Genomic DNA, 20765 nt, shown 5'->3' on the forward strand with positions numbered 1-20765 from the left:
GTTGTTGAGTGGAGTTGAACCACTAAGTTGAGAAAGGAGACTTAGCAGATTTATATTGTTGTGCAAACAACTCGAGGCGGCGATACCCGATGTGAACGTCATCACATGAAATTAATTTTATGATTGTGCAAAGAGTATGCATGGGTTCAAGTGTGAATCTGTGATCAGTGTTCTTCTTCACACCTGCCACCTCCTCTCTGGATTATGAACTAAGAGCGTGTTCACTGCTTTCTAAACCTTTCCATTTCCTCTTATGAGTGCAGATTTCAACAGGGCGAAACATCCTGCTGATGTCCAAATAGCAAAAACAAACGTGTTTCATACATAGAGTATTTATTCAAAAAAAAAAAAAAAAAATTAAATATGACAACCAAATAAAAAGGCTCAACGTAGGACCGGGTCAGATGAGTGTTAAGACAAAAAAAAAAAAGTCTTGACATACAGTTTTACTTTTAAAAGTGACACCATTTAATAATCAGGCAAAAAACAAAAAAAGCACATTAATATACTGTGAAACCCAAACATTATTTTTCTTTTTGAGTATGATATGCAGCCAACCGCAGAGGTTTAAACATTTATTATTGTGGGGAATCCCTTAACATGGGAGACGGGCACTCGTGGAGTTACAACTCAACCAAAGAACTATCCCAAGTCTGTAAACGTCTAAATTTCACATTAGAAGATAAAAGAAAAACTAAAATCATAAAAAGGGTGGTGACATGCATAAACTGAGGGAAGGCCAGACAAACTGATTGCACAGAAACTTTACGATATCTTCATTATTGCCGTCCATTCAAGAATGAACACATAAATTAAACGCTAAAGGAGGAAAAATAAACGTGTTTACAGGCAGTAAGGGAGGCATCATGTCCCTATAGAAATAAAGTTAAATAAATAATGCTACATAATCTCTACACTGAGCTACTCGTTACCTATGGAGTCATGAGTGTTCCCCCATTTTTTATTTTTCAGAAATGTTAGTTTTTGGGTTGTGCTTGAGAGTGCCCGTCCACGAAACCAATCCCCACAGGCCTTTTGGTCCTGTCAGCTCCACACTGATCAGTTCTGCATATTTTTGTGTTCTTGGCAGAGGTATCCACACACACACACACACAAACAAATACATATACGCGCACAATCACACCTTACAGTATTGTCATGTATCAATATATACTTATCAATGTAGACTCGGGCCTCAGCGCCCTTTCTGAAAGTTAAGATTTCTTTGATTTACTTGTTTGTTTGTTTTCAGCACCATCAGGAAAGGCACAGTCTGTTAACGGACAAATCGGTCTGAGGATGAACTTTCAACCCTCCTCCTCTCATGAATATGCAAAAAGAGTTAAAAAACAAACAACCAAACTGATGCAGTTTGCAGCACATGCATTGATAAATGTCGTAAACCCCATCAAATTCAAAGTCTTTCACTTCTTTGATGAGCTTTTGAGATGATAAAATAACAGCAGAGGGAGGTCTTCACAGGTCTTTGCAGAGGAGGGTTGATGGTTCATCTGATCACTTACATGACAAAACAACCCTCAACAGTCTCCACAAAGCAGGTCAATGCAGCAAACACATCAGTTTTGCTTGTAACACAAGTAAACCTATTGCATTATCAAATTTGGAAAAATGATCACAGACCACTACGATTATTAAACACCATATTTCAATATAGCTATTATGCTTCTACTTCAAATAGGACTTTGTTAGAAAAAAATAAGTGGTGTGTGCATTACATCAGTATCCTTACATATAAATATATCTCAATTCAGACTTAAAAATGCTTTTATTTTTGAGGAAAAAGGCATCTGATGTCCAGCGCTGTAAGACACAAAGCTCTGCCTACAGGCTCCAGAGGTCGATTTACTGTACGTGGCGTTATGAGTGTAAAAGGGATTCCCGTAATAAGGCTCTAAATAGACTTTCAAAAACAAGAAGAGCACAAGCCAACAATGTTAAACATGCCCACAACTAATTTTTCTTCAAGTAAAATCAAATGCTGGTAATGTCTGACATTAAGAAACAGCTTCAACAGGACAACAAGCACAGAGGGGGACAAACCATTCTGATATTTTTAGAATGAAAATGCTTTTAACTGTAGGTCGACTCCAAACATGAAGAATATCCAATCCAGCACAAACTTTGCCCGGACACAACACACATCTCACAGCATCACGTCTCTGTTCAACCATAAACACATGCATCTTTCTAAGTGCAGTAAAATACCGTATCCTCTTAGTCTTTCTGTATTAATATATAGCCTATATGTATCTGATGAAGTATTTAATACATGTGTTTTCTTATAGCAGCGTAAGTTTGGTTCTGGTGGCATGTGGCTAAGCACAGTTAGCAGTACAGAGCCCATCAGCACGATGCTGTAAGGCTGTGAGAGTAGAGAGCTATCCGTACAGTACAGCAACCCCTCCCCCCAAGTCCTCCACCCTCACCCCAACCAGGCACGTTGGTTTGGTCCAAGTGATGAAACCTGAAGGCTTCGTTTGTGTTAAACTATACTGCAAGGCCATGACAGACAACACCCTCAAGGGCTGGGCATTGAAAAGAAGTAGCACTGTGACTGATATCTGGCAACGTTGATTAAAAGGCATAAAAAATATTGATGAACTTCAAAATGTTGGATTCTTGCAAGAAGATGTCTTTTTATGTGATTATATTGATAATTATTTGGTTGTAATTTGAAATTGATGAGCCACCGGTGTGTCCAAACATAGCAGAAAAAAGTTTTCTCCAAAGTAAATAGTTGCTTTTTAGTGCTTTCTCTGAACTACAGATTAGTCCATTAATCAATTAGTCGATTGACAGAAAAATGATCTGCAACCATATTGATAATCGATTAATCTTTTTAGTCATTTTTAAAGCAAAAAATGCGACTCAAATGTGAGAATTTGATGCTTTTCTTTGTCATATATGATAGTAAACTGAATATCTTTGGGTTTTAGACTGTCGGACAAAATAAGAAATCTGATGCATCTCCTTGGGCTGTGAGAAATTTTAACAAATATTAAATAATAATAATAATAATTATAAGACATTTTATAAACAAAACAATTAATTGGGAAATAATGGGCAGATTAATCGATGATTAAAATAATCCTTAGCTGCAGGATGAAAACCAGTTTTGGAGATGCCCAGCCCAGACCTCCTCTGAAAGCAAACGCAACAAAGCGAGGTGATAAAGACTGAAATCTGAATATGAATGAGTGCAAACAGTGAGTCCTATCAGTGCACCAAGTGAGGACACACATCCAAGTAGACAAGTTTCTGCCTTCACCTGGCCGCATGTAACACCTGCTCAGAAATTCACATTTATAACTGCATCTTAAGGAAGGCCAGAGAAGCAATGAGTGTGATTATTTATATTTTTGTTTTCTCACTGACAACTTCAAGCTTTTTTTTTTTTTTTTAAATCATGACACTATCATCATGAAAAAAAACAAAGCTGGGAAAAAATTGCAGAAAACTACAGTTTGTCATATTTCATAAGCAATGTAAGCTTTGTTTTTTGTGTTATGGTGAAACTTTTGTATGATCTCCCATAAATGCGTGATATTTTGCGATCACAAGGGCACGAAGCGTGTTAAGTCGATGCGAAAGTAATTATTTCCTGATCTCGAGAAAACAAAACATTGAATGATGATGAATAATCACACAAACTTGGCATTGCGTTGAGATCAACTACAGTCCAGCCCCATGTGTCGGGCAGTGCAGTACTTTTACAGTTCACTGGGATTCTGGGACTGTTTCACTAAATGCAACAGAGGCACCCAAACCAACATACGATTAAAAACCTTCCATCCAACCAACAGTTCACTCTCTAACCAAATCAGGCACTTTGTTTGATCTCTCCAAACACCATCAGATCTCACGACTCATCCACACATCTGCGGCATCAGTCCTACTTGTTCATAAGAATGTTAAATACTTCAAATACATTCCTGAATCCAAGTTCATTGTCACTTGCCAAAACTCACTCAAACAATTTTAGCACACCAATGCTCATTGGAAACATTCACCACTGAACCTGCTCGCTCTGTATTAACACCTTATTGCACTGAAGGAGTTTTTGACAACTAAATTGGTCAGTTCCTCGTGTAAAAACTGGGAAAAGTCAAAAGGTTTGTGGTCGTCAGAAGATATAAACGGTCTACTCTGCTCTATTGCTGAAAGCAAATATTAATTTAAGTTAAAGAGAAAACAACAACTCATAAATAGCAAGAGGAATAAAACACACAAGAAACGTTTGGTATAACACTTTGTACCAAGCTGAACTATGACTGAGAGAAGTTTAAAATTGTCCATTTCCTGGCCATGGCATTGTATTCTAGCAGTCCTCTTTATGCACCTCGCCACGCAGTAAGGCATCAAGCGATACACAATACCTCATTGATGACTGTACGTGGCTTTGTTTAAAAAAAAAAAAAAAAAAAAAAAAAAAAAAAAAAGATTTCATTCAGTGTCTGTGGTTGGTAGAGTGCCGAGTTACGTTTCTTACTGTCTGGCTAAATGACCATGAGGAACCATTGGCTTAAAGGGAGACAGAAGAGTAACCGCTAAGGCAGCCTGCTGTTTACGAGCGTACTCGACTAACGTGTTGCCATGGCAATCACACATTTGCTCAACAGAGAAATAACACATTGTATTGACAAGTTGAAAACCCACAAACAAACATGTAAAAACCATCTACAACATAAACCAGCAACATTAGGCTCAACATGAGGCTACGGAGCAAGTCAGGTCCTCACTGGTCCTGCGTCATGCCCACCCATGCACCAAAAAAAGCATCAGTTTTTGTATTCCCTGCTGCTCCGTCATTCTTTAAAACACACAGGGGGAAATAACAGCAAAATAAAAACTTTGAGCTGCTGTCAAAACTGGAAGGCGAGGACATGACTTGCGAGCTTTAGGAGATAAAATCCATTGTAATTTAAATACAGCAGAGGAGATGTAGGTGAGAAAGAGATGCACGGGCGGGAGTACAGAAATGATTGGCTGGTTTCAAATTGCATAATGTGGCTGTAACTCCTCTCTGGCTTATTACATCCTTACGCAGCCTGCAGTCGCAGCCGTTGTCACCGAGTTCCAGTGACCGAAGCTTCACCAGCCCGGGGGTCGCTCTGCGTGATGAGACGAGGCGACGATGGATGTCGGACACTGAGACTGGCTGAGAGGCCGGGAAAGATGGAGGGAAGTGGAGGGGGCATTCAGGCGAAATACATGGTCCTCAGTGTGTCGTGGTGGATCTGAACAGCCTTGGCCAGCGCCTGGGGGTCCCTGCCGTTACTCTGCCCTGAGACGTGACTGCCCTCCGCACTGTCAGGAGGGAATGACATAGGGACATAATGGTCAGTTACATATTAAAAAGTCTACATTATTTCCATTTAGTAGTGTCTGCCCTGAAAAATTAATTAATCCCATACCATTCATTTCTTTCGAATGGAGTACATAAAGTTATTCAGACATATTCACCTTCCATAGTCCCTTACTCAGTAGCACCCCAGGGTTGTGTGAGCTCATCTAATCTAATTTAAAATTCAAAGAGTTTCTCTCCACCTGTCATGCTCTTTGTCAACCAGGTGGTAGCGGGCGCGGAAGGCCACCAAGTGGGCGTAGTAAGCCGGTGCAGGGATGGAGACAGAGCGCGTGCAGCGGACATAGGTGTGGCACAGCTGGTAGGTGAGGAGCTGGAACTCATCGCCGGTGAAACAGTTGTCGTCCCACAGAACGTGGTAGTGGGAAGGCCGGCTTGTACCCTGCAGGGAGGAAAGCCGAGTTAATCACACCCCAGAGAAAGCAGCTCCATGGAGAGAGGAAAACAATGAGCGATGAAATGGAGAAGTTGCAGCTGCTCAAGTGTGGCTGAGTAAGATAAAACATTCTTTGATACTCTTTCACCGCAGGTTGGTCTAAGTATGTATAACATACAGTAAGCACATCAGTTCAGTAATTTTAAAGAAAATGTAAGTATGGTTTCAAAAAGACCTTAAATCAGCAATGTGGCTAAAATACAATACAACAATAATTCAGTCTCTACAGTGAAAGGTAACACAAACATATGAAGGAATACCCATATCATTGTTCCATGCTATTCTGCCCCGGACTGAGACTTCATAAAATTAGTACCTAATGATTAGTCTTTTGTACTTTACACTTGTTTTAGCTTTTATACTTTATATCCACTTTTGTACTTAATTTATCTTAGCTGTATTATATTTTGATTTGCACATCTCTTATTTCTTACAAGAAATAATTGTCTCGTTGCAGACTTATTTTATTATTATTTCTATTTCTATTCTATTAGTACTTCTGTTCCTGTGTGCATTGACGTGATAGTGAGCAGATGTAACGAAAGAGTTTCCCCTCTGGGATCAATAAAGTATTTCTGATTCTGAATGTATTGAGCTGCCGAATTCTGAGACCACAGCTGAAACTTGGTTGTTTGGAAATGTTTTTCTGTTTTGATAAGTTATTTTTTAAGCGTAATGGTATTTTCATCCTGCACTGAATCAAATCTCTATAAAACTATAGTTCTCTATCTTGTTGCTGTTTGACTTACGAACTTTACCTGTATTCCAGCATGACTGCAGAGGTAAAAGTCAAACTCGTAGGGGTGGGTGATGTCTGTGTCCACTGTGGTGCCAGCAGGAATGTTTCCACTTCTTCCAACCTGAGAGGAAAACTTAATTTAACCAACTGATTTTAAGAGAAGGTCACACTGTCTGAAAAATCACATTTACAAGCCTGCGCTCTGACCCGGATGTCAAATCCTTCTTCAGTCTCCCTTTTTTCTTTTGTTTAATTACCTTCTACCCCAATTTACCAAATCAATCAAACAGATGTAGAGCCAGCAGCCATAATATTCTCAGAGCACCATTAATATTGTCTACAAAAAGAACTCCTTTGTGTTACTCACCCGCTCGTTGCGATCTGCACAGAAGAGGCGCGTGTGATGGCGTTTCTGTACTACAATGTAAGTAATCCCTGGCTGGTAATCCTTCTCGAGACTGATGCAAGCCTCCCTGATAGCCAGCAGCTCATAGTACAGCACCTACACAGAAAAATACAGTTAGATTTACTAAGTAAACAAATTAGCAAATGTGTGTTTTTGTAAAGTGCAGAGACAGATTGATTAGTAAGAATTAGACATCTACTATATAGTAGAACCATTTTACTAGCATTAAGACAATCTGCAACTTGTCAAGAACTTAAAGATCCCCTCCAGACATGTATTAAAACATATATACAAATAGTCTGCTTGGAACAATAATGTGTGTCTGATATGTTTTTTTCCCCTCACACAAAAAAACAAAAATCCAGAATCTATGAATATGCTTTTTTTTTTTTTTTTTTTAAAGTTTTCATACTGGACACAAGATGTCTCCTACTTCACTGTAAAGTCCATTCTCAGTGCATGTGCACTGGTGGCTTCAAGTTTCTACATCACACTTGTATAAGTTGTAAATTCGACTAGGATTGGCTTCCAAACTATTTGTGATGTGACAAATCATGCTAGTCGGCCCACCCCTTAAAATCAGGTTTTCAATGAGCTCAGAGAAACTTTCCACTTTCAGCCTTCTAGTGTCAAACTCTGCACATACATCATTCTGCACAATGAAGCTCAAACATCCAAGTGTAGGAAGAAGAACAACATAATATTTTTGAGTGGAGGGGGACTTTAAGATCATGGGCTCCCTCCATAAAAGGAAAATTATAGTTACTGGTCAAGTTGGACAGTGCCTAACAAAACATGTAAGATTTCAGCAAAAAAGAAAAAAGTCGTTATACTTGTCTGAACTGTCCCTCTGACACTCCATCCCTGTAGAAGATGATCCTTGTTGGCTTGTAGCGGGTCGATTTGTAGAACTGGATCAAGAGCTCTCGCACCATGGAGGCCAAGTCCTGGATGACCTCCTGTCTGGGCCTCTGGACGCGCACTGTAGCACAGTACCTGCTGGGGTGGGCGTCCATGCTGCCCACCACCTGTAGAGGCACAACATCAGTCAGATGGGTGAGAAACTCAATTATATGCAAAGGCATTGCAACTTAAGAGCATTTAAGAAACATTTTTTTGTCAAATGTTTCAGCAAGGAAAAGGCTGCCGCCAGTGCAAAATTATTTCAGGGTAAGAAAGTGCATTCCTTGGTAACAGACGCAGACTGATATGAGTAGTGAAGAGAAAATACAAGATTATTGGCCAAGTAGCTTTTCTCTGAAGTGAAGTCTCACCGCTGCAATAGATGGCTTTTTCCCGTCTCCTGCTGGAGGATGAGTGACATCGGCCCCGAGGAAGATGACAGGCTGCTGGAACACAGAGGGTCTGGATGGATGAGAGACACAAAATTATCTTCCGACCAATCAGTCATGATGCGACACGGTCTTTCAAACAGGCAACCAATAGGCAGAGATTTTCAGAGAGACTTTTCATGTGAAGTCAAAAATAATAAAAATTTGAGAAGAAATGAACGTCAGATAGCATGATTATGTTACCTACCCACTTAACTCAGAATGTGACTAGGTAGAAAAAAGACTGATAAGCCGCAGCAGCAAGAACTCGGAAGGTCTATCTTTATGTGCTGTGTTAATTTTACCGTTGGTGTGGAACCAGGATGTTGTTGATTCCTCCCAGTTTGACGTTGATCTTGAGGCAGAGGTTTGAGAGGGTCTGAGGGGACGTCTTCACTACGTTCTTCACCTGCACACACTGAGTGGCCATGCCAAGAAGGGTGTCACCCACCCGCTTCACCTCAGCTGTGGGTCAGAGATGTTCCTTTAACTCTACATTCACGGTTTACTGTATGCACTTAAACGCCTCACAAAGTTCATATGACTGAAGTGAGACTACTTAAAGTTTGTCTTTATAAAGGGTAGCAATAGCCTAGAGGTCAGAGGTTTAGATCCAATCTTTCTATACACGCTGACTTCTTGATTTATTTTTGTTACTGTTGTTGTGCTGTTCTAATTTGAAACACTGCATTTGGTTTAGAAATAGTTATTTTTGTACCATAGACAGGTGTTTTCCCAGGCAGGATTACGATGATGAGCTGCAGCCCTCCGTAGGTGTTCTTCAGGTGTCTGAACATGGGCTCCACGCTGTCAGCTCCCTGGGCGTATTTACAGAAACATGGCTGCCCTTGGATTGGCATCCCAGCATCCTTTGAGATTTTACGCAGCTGGTCAGTGAAGCTCCTAAGCAAGAAGAAAAAATAAATTACCATAAATTTTTTACATTTACCTGTGCTCAAACTATTTTTTATTCTAAGAAAAACCTTTTCTGCCTGTAGCAGTTTTAAAAATGTATATATAATTGTAAAATTAACTGTCATACCCTAGTATAAATATGTTAGACTTTGTAATTCTCAAAATACAGATCATGTTTTCTGTTAATCTAAATACATTTGGTTTCTTTAAATGTAAGATTGTTTTCATAGGTTCCAGAGCTTTTTTAAAATCTCACATCCTGTGTATTGTGTATTATCCTTCCTTTAATCTGTTCATTCTTTTAGTGTTTTATTACTTCCCCTGTTAGTTTTACCACTCGAACTAAACTAAACTAGTTTTGTGTACTCACTTGAGGATCTCTTCTCGGCACTGCCTCTGGGTGGCGAAGCAGGCGATGGCCCACATCTTAATCTCCACTCCGGTGTGAAACTGCTTCCCCCTCATGTCCCACACCCCGTGGCTGGGTGTGGCCACCGTGCGGTTCTGCAACGACAGTGCAGGGTTGATCTGCTGGGGCTGGCAGTCACACAGACACATACAGTACAAGGACACAGAAAGTATGGATTCAAAGATTCAAAGGATTCGGGCAGCCAGTGGGATTTCAAGATCAAGGCTAGTGATTATTTAATAGGCTGAGATTGACTGATTGTCTGATCATGGCATTAGACACAAATTTCATCTGTGCTGGCTTCTGATTGGGTCATGCATTTAGCGTGTATTACAAGAAAACATTTTTATGGCAGACATGCAAATCAATGACTGCTTTCAAATTAAAACGACATCTTGGTATGATCTCTGAAAATCGCATGCATTTGTAAGAGTATAGTCAAGATGCAATCAGAGAGAATTGTGACACATCAAATTAAATGTGAGAAAAATGAAACTACAGATTGTAATCACAGGGTTTCCCCACAGACAATGTGTCAGAACTGCCTGAGCGTGGCTCATTTTTTAAATTGTTGTCATACTGATGAAAGAGTTCCACATATACATGTCATTGATCACTACTTGAAAGGATCATTATATAATATAATATAATTTGGCACAGAAATTCAGAGCCACCAAATGTCAAGAGTCAGGATTATTAGTCCCACTTGTGCAGCTTTCCTGACAAACTGGAGGAAACCCCGCTGTCTCAAACACACAACAACACACACAGAGAGACATGAAAAACACACATGCATATGAAGCGTGATTTAAAGGGAAGGTACCATAAATGGTTCAGAGCTCACCCTGCCGCCATATTGCAGCATGGGGGCCGGCAGGACGCGGCCCGTCACCTGAGCCATCTCATCTCGCACGCGGAACTGGAACTCCTGGACGAATGGGTCGGCCTCGTAATTTGCACTCCTCACCTGAGAAGAGGGGAAATTATTTTTATTGAACAGGGGGGAAAAAAAGAAAAAATAGCAAGCTTCTTGCTGTTTTATCTCTGGTCTACAGGACACTCACCAGCCTGCTGATCTCCTCCTGTCTGTCTGGTGCAGAGCGGGCTGTTGCTTTGATCATGGTCGACGTCTGGTTATCTGTTAGTTTTTTAATGCAGCGCTGTCCAGCTACAATGTTGCACACCTGAATAGAAAAAAACGGCAGTTCAGGTTTATGCAGCTCTTAATTCAGCCTGATAATCTGACTGAATTACCATTTTGTTTCTGAGATGTGGGCTGCAATCCAGAGGTCTGGAACCAGGCTACCCTATAACCTTTACACATGCTGAGGCCCAACATTTTCAAGCAGCAGGCTAGATATAAAAATGTGATTTATGATTTCTAGTACTGATTGTATTTTGATATTTCTGGTTTATGAGTAAAATAATAAATGAGCCTTGACTGAAACAGAAAACTGTGCATGAATTTTACAGTAAAACTTGCATATTGTCTCAAAACGTTACCAGCCAGGTAATATTTAATGTTATAATTACCAAAGAGAAATTTTACCAGCATTTGGCAGTGGAATCATACAGTCCTTACCTCCAGGGGCAGGTAGGTGTGTTTCTGTTCCTGGCCCACCTGCAGACAAGGTAGGTGGGGGTACTTCAGCTGCAGGTTGTACTTCTCTCTGAAGTACTGCGCCACTGTGCGTTCAACTGTCTGACCACTCTCAAGTTGCAACGGAAAACTGTGGATTTGAAAGTAACAAGAATCTCCTGTTAATGTAAGCCATCGACATCTTTGATTGCGGGTAAACAGCTAATGAAGTGCTATGTAGAAACATACGTCTGGAGGCTGGCAGGGCGTCGTGTTACATTGCAGACTCTGTACTTCCTACGCATGGTTCCACAGTGTGTCACTTCCACTTTAAGACCTGTGAAGATGGTGGAGACATCAATGTGAATAAGCATCAGCAACATTTAAGTGGCTGAAGCTTTTATTCATAGACTGGAACAATTGAATAGGCTGAAATTACATCACCAAGATTCAGCTTGAATCAAATAAACTGTCACAACATACAAAGCATCTAACACTGAATAGTCTACTGCAACATCAAAAGCTTCAGTAGCTTCCCATTCAACAACACACAAAGCCTTACAGGCTAAGCCTCGTACTGCAGCACAGTGAAAACAAGCACTGCCTTTCCTTGGTGACATACCTTTGATCTCTTTGGTGAACTTGACCCTGTGGGAGTCAGGGAGAGGGCGGGGCTGCTCGTCAATGTTGTGAATGTCCAGGACCTCACACATGAACTGGATGACTGGCTGGGCTTTATAAAAAGCTGTGGCGGACACTGAAACGATACAGGACAAGGTCAAACTGAAAATTACTAACACAGGTGGAGGTTGTTGAAGGTTTACTTAGAGCCATGAGGCACACACTTTGGGGCCAAAAAGATAAATGCATTAAAATTTGTTGCAGAGTGCATAACTTTTGAGACAAAATTTTATGAACAGTGCCTGCACATTAGAAGAAACACTGCCAGTTAGCCAGTACAAACAAGAAAAACAAAAGAAAGCTTGTAACTTGTTGTAACTTATGTAGAAACTCAAGGCATTTTGAGTAAAATGAAGGAGCAGTTTAATTTGATTAGTAGTTATTAAAAAGCACACTATTGAGAGAAGGGAGATTCTGATCACAGATTTCTCTGTCACAAGTGTTGTTATCTCCCTACGTCTGAATGACACGAGTTGCATTCCCAGAATCTCTGTATAACTGAGCTGAGATTAAAACAGGGAAACAGCTAGCATGGCTCTGTCCAAAGTTAACAAAATCCCAGCACCTCTAAAGCTCACTAATTAAAATGTTTTATCGTTTGTTTAATCTGTACAAAAACCATAGGTTAAAGATGACAAGTTTTGGTTTTACGCAGGGTTATATGCCAGACCATTTCCAATGGTTGCCTGGCAACAACAGTGATGACAAAACTAGCATAATACTCTAGCACATAGTCCCATGTAAAACCTCAGTGTGTTTTTAACCTTAGTTTTTTGTAAGGATTTAACTAACAACATAGAACATGTTAATTAGTGAGCTTTAGAGGTGCTGGTAGGCGGATTTTGTTTCTTATGGACAGAACCAGGCTAGCTGTTTCCCACTGTTGGCAGTCTTTATGCTAAGCTAAGCTAACCAGCTACTGACTGTAGCCTTATGTTTACTGCACAGACATGAGAGTGGTATTGATCTTCTTATCTAATTCTTGGCAAGAAAGTGAATGACCGTATTTCCCAAAATGTCGAACTATTCCTTTAAATGTCCGTGGTTTCCTCAGTGCTTACTCACCATCAATGTTGAGCATCATTTTCCACATGGCTGGCCGTACTGACTGATGGAAGCCAAACCAAACCTCTCTTCCTCCACCTAGTGGGTGGTCGTAGCCCTCTGGGGAGGAGAAGAACGATCGTCCGACAGGCGTGTACCTAATGAGGACAGAGAGGTTCACAAAAGGTGACACAAAGGTTAGTAGAGCACAAAAATAAAACTCAGGCTAAGAGTTGCATTGCCTGTGTGGTTCACTGGGTGCAGCATAACACAAGCGCTGAGTTACAGGTCTGATACCACAGGAGGCTAAAAAGGTTTTCGTTCATGTTACTAAAAGCTATTTTGGTTAATGGATTCACCAAATGGCACATCTTGACGTAGATTACATAAAATATGCTTTTAATCCATTTGTCCATGTTGTATTCAAATCCCACTTGGGCCATCTAATAAACTGAAAATATATCCACCTGTGGTATTGTAGGGTACATACATGTTTCTACTAAACTGCACCTGTTCAAATATGTGACGTCTTTGTGGTTAAAAAACTGCATAATAAATTAAGGGAGCTATACAGTAGCTCCAGGATGCAAGTATCCTTGGATCATATTTCATGACCAGAACTAATCAACAAGAAATACTCTCCTCATGCTTAATTCAGTGCTATTTAGATCGTAACTCTTATCATCATCTTCCCGTCATTGACACTGAAAACTGTAACATGGTAAAGGTAGACTACATCATATACAGTAGTCATCAATCTTAATTATTTTGAGGTGATAGTGATTTGAGCTAAATATTTCACTTCAACTTTAAATCTTAGAAACTAGTAATTATCTCAAATATTTGGCTACACTGAGCTTTCAATATGATTCGAAGTTTTTTAGTATGACTTATGCATACATTTCTTTACTATTCCTTTTAAATATTCCTATAAAAAGGTGTTCATGTGGAAAACAAATCTTTGCAGACGGTCAAGGGAGAAAACTCACTTCATGGAGGGCAGGTGTCGAAGGACGACGTCCACGGCGTGAACAGGATTGGTGCTGATCGGTTTATCCAGGTCCACCGGCTCGGACACAGCGCGCCCCGTCAAGACTTCGTGCAGCATGTGCCAGCTGACCAGCGACACAAACTTAATGGTGACTTTAAACGGGCGGTCCTTCCCACCGTCACCTGGCAGGGTGACATCCAGATCGACCTGAAGAGGAAAACAAGGTTTATTGTGGCCTACTGATCTATGATAAAACGAATGTGCCTGCAGCCCCCATTATATATTACTTTAACTTTGGTATAACACTGTTTTTAAGTGTGAGCCTATTTTCAGGGTGTCCCTCTGACAAAGAAGAAGACAAGAAAAGCTGACTTGAGCAGCCGTTCACACAACATTTGTGACCTTGACATTCTTTGTCAAGCTAAACTGTGATTTTTGTTGGTCCAGACTAAACAAAACATCAGCATCCAAACTTCAGTGTAGAGTCTTACCCCACCAGTGGCGACAGGAAGTGGGTTAGCAGTGTAGAGGCTTCTCTTCCCATCGTAGACTGGCAGAACGTCGCCAAAGATGGTCACCTTGAAATGCTGAACCATGGAGTCCACCACCTCCCTGAAAAGACCACCAGGGGAAAAAACATAAACACACATCTAGTATTAGCTAGCTCTCTGATAGATTCACAGTCCATCTGGTCTACACTGAACAAACTAGTCCAGTCTCTTGAGGACAGTCTGTTTGTAAAGACAAGCTCAAGACCTGAACCAGTTTCAGTCTTTCCTGTTACCTGTTGACCCGGCGAGGACATTTTTCAGGCTTGATGTCCACCTCATACAGATAGACGTCGATCTTGGGTATTTCCACCTGGAAGCAATTGGCCAGAAGCTTGATGGGCTTCCCAATGGTGCCATAGCCAGGTCGCCGTGGCAACGAAAAAAGGGCTTGGGCTTGGGCTTCAGCGGCTCCTACAACAAAACATGCCAAAAATAAATACGTTTTTAAAAAAAACAAATTGTTTACATCACACGCTGGCTTTCTTGATAAATTATAACAACTGTAATGATAATTTGAATATGCTTGTATATTAAAGTATCTATCTTAGTAATACAATTCAAATGTGCCAGCTTGACACAAACACAACTCCAGATTAATGCTAATGTTGCTCCATATCTCTTGGATGTAGGTAGGAAAGTATTTGCTAACACGTTTGCCATATCAACTATAAAAGGTGCTAAGGAAAAGGACATTTTTAAGGAAAATATATCAACTGTGTGTTTTACAGCTTGTACCGCTGCCCCCAAGTGGCCAAAATTAACCAATTAATATTTCTCTTAATCTTAATATAAGACTGGCAGTTTATGTTTTTCCCTGTGTTGTTTTTTAATCCCTGGATTTTGGTCCATTTTTCCCTGAGCAACACTTTTAACTTACGTAACTTGGCACATAATCCTACAAAATCCAGTCTATAAACCAACCCATCAGCATTTATGTCAATTCTGGACCATCTGTGTCCCAACATTCAACATCCCAAAACAGCTGAAACAGAACCCAAACCAGTAATCATGAATGTGCTCTTCCCTTTCAAACAAGCTAAGAGCTTTGAGAGGAAGACAAACTGGAGGAAGGAAGTGGTGAATAAGGAGGAAAGAGCAGAAGGTGGGTGCTAGGACTGAAGGTCAAGAGACATTACAGATTGCTTCATATCAAACTGAAAAAACTGAAACAAACGCAGACGCTGTTTTTCCCACATCAATCTGATAATGGCCGTATAAAAGGTTACAGAGTTTGGCGACATTTTAAATAAAGACCAACTCAGCATTCAAAGATTTCTCCTGACTGACATGGCCTTTGCCAGACGGGAGGAGAAGTAGGCGGGTGAGACACGACGCCAATCTGACACCAATTTCCATGAATGCCAAACTGGAAAGTACTCAGTGATAAAAAGTGACATCACACAACCACACAATTTCCACAAATGTGACTCAGAGGACCCACACACACACACACACACACACACACACACACACACACACAAACACAATGACCAACATGACATAAAGTCTGCACATACGCACAGAGCTCAAGCTGTTAAAATAGCGAGTTGTACGCTTTGCTGTAATGAGAGAGAAAAAATTGCCCTACTGAAAAACAGTAATGATGAATGTGGCTGTGAATTAACTGGGACAGAAGCTGTGGGTGGAAAGTATTTAACTGTTTCAGCGTGCAGCAAAGAGCTCCTGTCAGGGTCGAGGGCAGACCCTGAACCTGCCATAAGGAGTCATCTTTCAGTAAAGGACTGCTCTTTCTGCTGATGCGTCCCCAGGTCGCTTCCTCCCCTGCGCCGTTCCCATGGCGATGGCGCCCATGTTGCTACAGTTTCGCCATGGCAACTAAAGGCATGCTGACAGGAGGAGGGAAAACAGGTGCACACAGATTTGTCTCATTCATCTTGGAGGTCCGGTGACGAAAACAATGACTATTTGGAATATTTTTTTTAAAACTATATATTTTACTTTATCTGTATGGTCATTATTTGTTTTTAAGAATATTAATTTTTTGATGTCAGCTGTGTCGTCAATATTTGTTGGTTACTTTAATATGCGATGCAATGTTGGTTATTTCCAGTGTATCGTCTATTACCAGGTGAGCCAGTACCAGAAATCGGTCTGCGTTTCAACCAATACGCCCGACTAAATACAGGCTCTTAATATAACTCCCCTCCTTGCTCTGGCTAAGAGAGCCTGAAGAATGTTTAATGACCACTTATCAGGCTGCTTCATCATACAAATGCACTGCACAACCAGTAGCAGCCCACACGGAGCTGACATTCAACCCACACACTTTAAGAGAGCCCTCCACTGATTTAATATTGTACAGTCTTAACATCACTACAGAAATTTAATATATCTTTGGTTTTTTGGACTGTTAGTCAATTTTATGATGTTACCTTGAGCTCTGGGAAAATATGATGGGCATTTATTTTTTTGGCAATGTTAAGACTAAATGGTTAATCAATTAGAAGAAAAAATTATCGACAGATAACTCAATAATGGAAATATTCGTTTGTTGCAGGCAGCCCTAAACCAGATACACATACATTATTAACTGCATGGGAAGTTGTAAAAAAAAAAAAATAATGATGTGGCAAAAAATGTTTTAGATGTTTCAAGTTACTGACAGAACAAAACATTAAGTGGCTTTTTACACAGGGAAACTGTAGATTTATGCATAAAATTACAACTTTCAAAGGGTGAAATAACACAAAACATGTGAGAACACAAAACATGGCCGAGGGATGTTTGCAAGATGAATTTTAAGACGAATCCGAGGTTGAACTGTGTGGTTCAAACAGCAGTATGAAGACGTAGCCTTTTTTTTTTTTTTTTTTTTTTTCTCACGCTCTATTAAATAAATAACTACAGATGGCTCCAACATCTTTTTATCATCATGTTCACACAGTGTCCTATAATTTATAATTTCAGCCTCAACGAGGGGAAGATTGGCCTGTTGAAGCAGCATAAAAAGTTTTCTTGGTGGGTCACCTGCTGTAAACCCACTGACAAAGAAAAAGAATTTCATCAAGTCCCATGCTGTTAAGTAGTCCATCTTTACCCCCACCATTGTTACCATGCCCCCCCCCAACCATTGCGTTACACATACACTTTGGCTGGGGTCATCCCAATCAATGAACATTTCGCTGCCCTCAATGTGCCTGTTAGAAATGTCCACATTAGGAGTTGAACACATATGAGAACTAAGGAGGATAATTAGAGCAGAAACAATTTTCAACAATCAGAAAAGTAATCAACAACAATTTTGATAGTCGATTAATCTTTTAAGTAAATTTAGCAACCAAAAATGCCAAACATTCACTGGTTCCAGCTTCTAAAATGTGAGGATTTGCTCCTTTATGTCATGATGAATTGAATATCTTTGGGTTTTGGACTGTTGGTCTGAAAGAATAAGCTATTTAAAGACTTCCCATTGGGCTCTGGGAAACTGTGACGGGGAATTTTACTGATTTTGGACATTTTACATGCTAAATTAATTGAAAACATAACAGGCAAATTATTTGATACTGAAAATAATTGTTAGTTGCAGCCCTACTTTCAAGAATACCCGTGTTACACAGATTTCACAAGTACAGGCAGAGTACAGCAACCTTGTCGACAACTGTTGATAAATCAGTTTTGAAATAAACATACATGAGCCCATTAATCAAAGTCTGGCACTGTTTTAAAATGTATACATTTATGTTACTCTCTGATAAAGCTTTGCTCTATACCGCTCATAAGGTGAAAAATGGGTGAAGTGGGTGAAGAATGAATGGGTCAGTTTCAGTGAACCAGTTTGGCCCTTTGTTTCCCCTCCCAGTCCACCACTGGCCCCCACAACATCAATAACATACAAGCTGGGACTCACAAATTGTGGCCCTTGGCAACAATCTAAATTGACTAATGTCCTGTCATGCTCAATTGATTTATAATTAACACAGGCAATGGTTAACTGAACATTATTCAATAGTTAGGGGTAACTATGGCAACAGCTGGTGTGAAAGGCTGCCCTTAAAAACAGATATGAACACACACACACAAACACAGACAGAGACACACACACTTCCCTGAACACACACATACACAGACGGAGAGACACACACACACTTCCCTGAAAGTGAGCCAGCCTCTCTCAGGCTTCAGGCACACCTGACGGAATCACCACCTGCCTTTGACAGCCGACAAAGAATGACGTAGACAATACAAGTAACCCGTGAGACGGGTTTGGGGCATACACACAAGAGACCGATAAAAAGATGGGCATTTGAATTGCATTTTCAAGCTGAGCACCAGTACCCACGATAGCCTGGGAACGTATTTAACCACAGTGTTGCCCATTTAGATCAACATAAAACACTTGCAGCTCCCAGATGCTAATTCACGGGGGTCAAACTTGTGTCTTGCACCGCACACTGTCCGCAAATAACTCAAGAGCAGCACCTGAACACCAAATTAGCACTGTTAAGCACGATAAGCATGGCCGTTAGTCGGGGGATCCCACCTGTTGTTCCGATTTCCATTCATGAGGTATCTGTCCGGATGACCCGGCACCCAGTGATTACTTCTCCCTGCGCCGGTTAAAACCTGACTATAGATCCGATGGCCGACACGCCGCTCCCCGGCTACGCGGCTCCCCGCTCCCAGAATTTGGTCGCTGATGTGGAACCGGGCCGCTTGGGGTTCCCCTCGGCTGGAAGTCTTCGCCCCCGACCTGCCTTACCGCAACTGACAGCTCAAAGTTGTACAAAATGTCCCCGCTTCCGTTCTTTGAAGTTCTTTCTCTTGTATCTGAAAGAAGAATAAGATTATTTTCACTGTTGGAAATGTTTGTGACAGTTTAGATTAGACACAGAGTCGGTTGAATTTCACCGATAGTCGTTAGCTGCGGTGGGTACGTTAAGCTAACAGCGTTAGTTAGCTTTAGCCGACGACAACTAGCAACTAACTGGCAACTCGACACACAAGACGGATATGAATATTTACCCGGTCAGTGTATCAATTCGTCGTCCCGGTTAGTTAATGTGACAATCCGGTGTTCTTCTTTATCAAACAAATATGAGGGGTTCACTACCCCGGCGTCCTCTTCGATATCGACTAGAAACCGGTCTGAAGTCTGCACTTTACACCGCCCTCTCACTCACCAACATAAAGCTAGCGACAATAGAAAATCAACACTTCCGGAATACACCTTCAAAACAAAAGTATAGCTAACGAATAAATTGTGAGAAGTGTTGCAAGGCAGATGTTTTAGCATCTGTATTAGAGCTATAGTGCCACATATATTTTCTTTATAATTTCTATTATTATTGGTCTATACGCTGCGATAATCAGTGGTGGAAGCACATTTACTCAAATACTGTACTGAAGTACAATTTTGAGGTGTTTCCATTTTATGCTGGCCTACTTTATATTTGTACTCCACAACATGTCAGAAGGTTGTATTGTAGTTTTTATTCCACCACATTTATTTGACATCTGTTAGTGGTTGCTTTTCAGTTTACAGTTTTACATAAAAAAAAACACATGATCAGCTTGCAGAATGTTGAATAAATCAGCTTGTGTGCCATTAAAATGAAGCCATGTCGACTTGCAACCCCTCATCACAGGTTGCAGATGTCACTGGGTGGTGGTGGTCAGTTCAACCAAAGGCTGGTTTTTCATTCTTATTTGAACATGTTTAGGGGCCTCAATAAAAGCTAAATAAAAGCCTGGATTAGAAATATCATACAAATACACAGAATTTTGTGCAGCAGAAATGTATTTTTTCTGCTTTCCAATTCTGTATGCTCTCGCCCCCTCAGACTGGGAACCGCTGCATAGATTAAACTACTCTACTATATAAAATTGTGAAAATTGGCTCCATGTTGACCAAATACACCATTAAAATGCTGCTTACAAGTTGATGCATTATAACAATAAAATAATATGATATAAATAACAATGTAAACTTCTAGTAAAGGTCCATAATGCATAATGATTACTTACTTTTGATACTTTAAATACATATCTCTGATAATTGTCTCCCTCTGAAGGCCTTTACTTGAATGCAAGTTTGAATGCAGGATTTTCCGGTATTACCCCCGTTTAATTTTGTCTAACTTGACGAAGCTGCTACTCCCTCCTCCTCCACCACCGAGGGAAACCCATCAGGAAATACCAACTGCAGAAAACAACATCACTTCCGAGAAACTTTTTTCTCAACTATTTACGTCATGTTTTGAATTAATTGCTTGTATTTCAGGTATTGAAAGTTTATATCCTATCCTATCCTTTCAGTAATTATAAGTAACATTCTAC

The 20765-nt window shown here is 40.4% G+C and overlaps 1 protein-coding gene across 4 annotated transcripts; it reads right to left on the reverse strand.

Moving 5' to 3' along the window:
* Positions 1-314: 314 nt before the first annotated feature.
* Positions 315-19620, reverse strand: ago3b (argonaute RISC catalytic component 3b). 4 transcript variants are annotated; one of them, XM_044172871.1, is made up of 20 exons: positions 19452-19620; positions 18970-19256; positions 14702-14879; positions 14409-14529; positions 13916-14124; positions 12948-13084; positions 11824-11958; positions 11451-11538; positions 11205-11352; positions 10687-10806; positions 10467-10589; positions 9584-9717; positions 9017-9201; positions 8604-8763; positions 8242-8332; positions 7801-7995; positions 6929-7063; positions 6581-6682; positions 5569-5768; positions 315-5328 (listed from the first exon to the last, which is right to left on the reverse strand). In XM_044172871.1, the coding sequence occupies exons 2-20, from the start codon at positions 18986-18988 to the stop codon at positions 5220-5222; spliced, it is 2589 nt and encodes an 862-aa protein (XP_044028806.1). In that variant the 5' UTR covers positions 18989-19256; positions 19452-19620; the 3' UTR covers positions 315-5219. The 4 variants fall into 4 exon arrangements, with proteins under 4 accessions (XP_044028806.1, XP_044028804.1, XP_044028805.1 ...); XM_044172869.1 differs by having other exon boundaries at positions 9584-9750; XM_044172870.1 differs by having other exon boundaries at positions 10446-10589.
* Between the last annotated feature and the right edge of the window lie 1145 nt (positions 19621-20765).

The sequence above is a fragment of the Siniperca chuatsi genome, linkage group LG17 (assembly GCF_020085105.1).
Source record: "Siniperca chuatsi isolate FFG_IHB_CAS linkage group LG17, ASM2008510v1, whole genome shotgun sequence".
Classification (NCBI taxonomy): Eukaryota; Metazoa; Chordata; class Actinopteri; order Centrarchiformes; family Sinipercidae; genus Siniperca; species Siniperca chuatsi.

Bases quoted from the DNA above. Each gene is read 5' to 3' on its own strand.
- ago3b (XM_044172868.1), bottom strand. The intron at 10,807-11,204 runs GTAAGGACTGTA...TTTTCTATTCAG, and splicing joins ACACCTACCTGCCCCTGGAG to GTGTGCAACATTGTAGCTGG. The intron at 6,683-6,928 runs GTGAGTAACACA...TTTTCCTCTCAG, and splicing joins GTGCAGATCGCAACGAGCGG to GTTGGAAGAAGTGGAAACAT.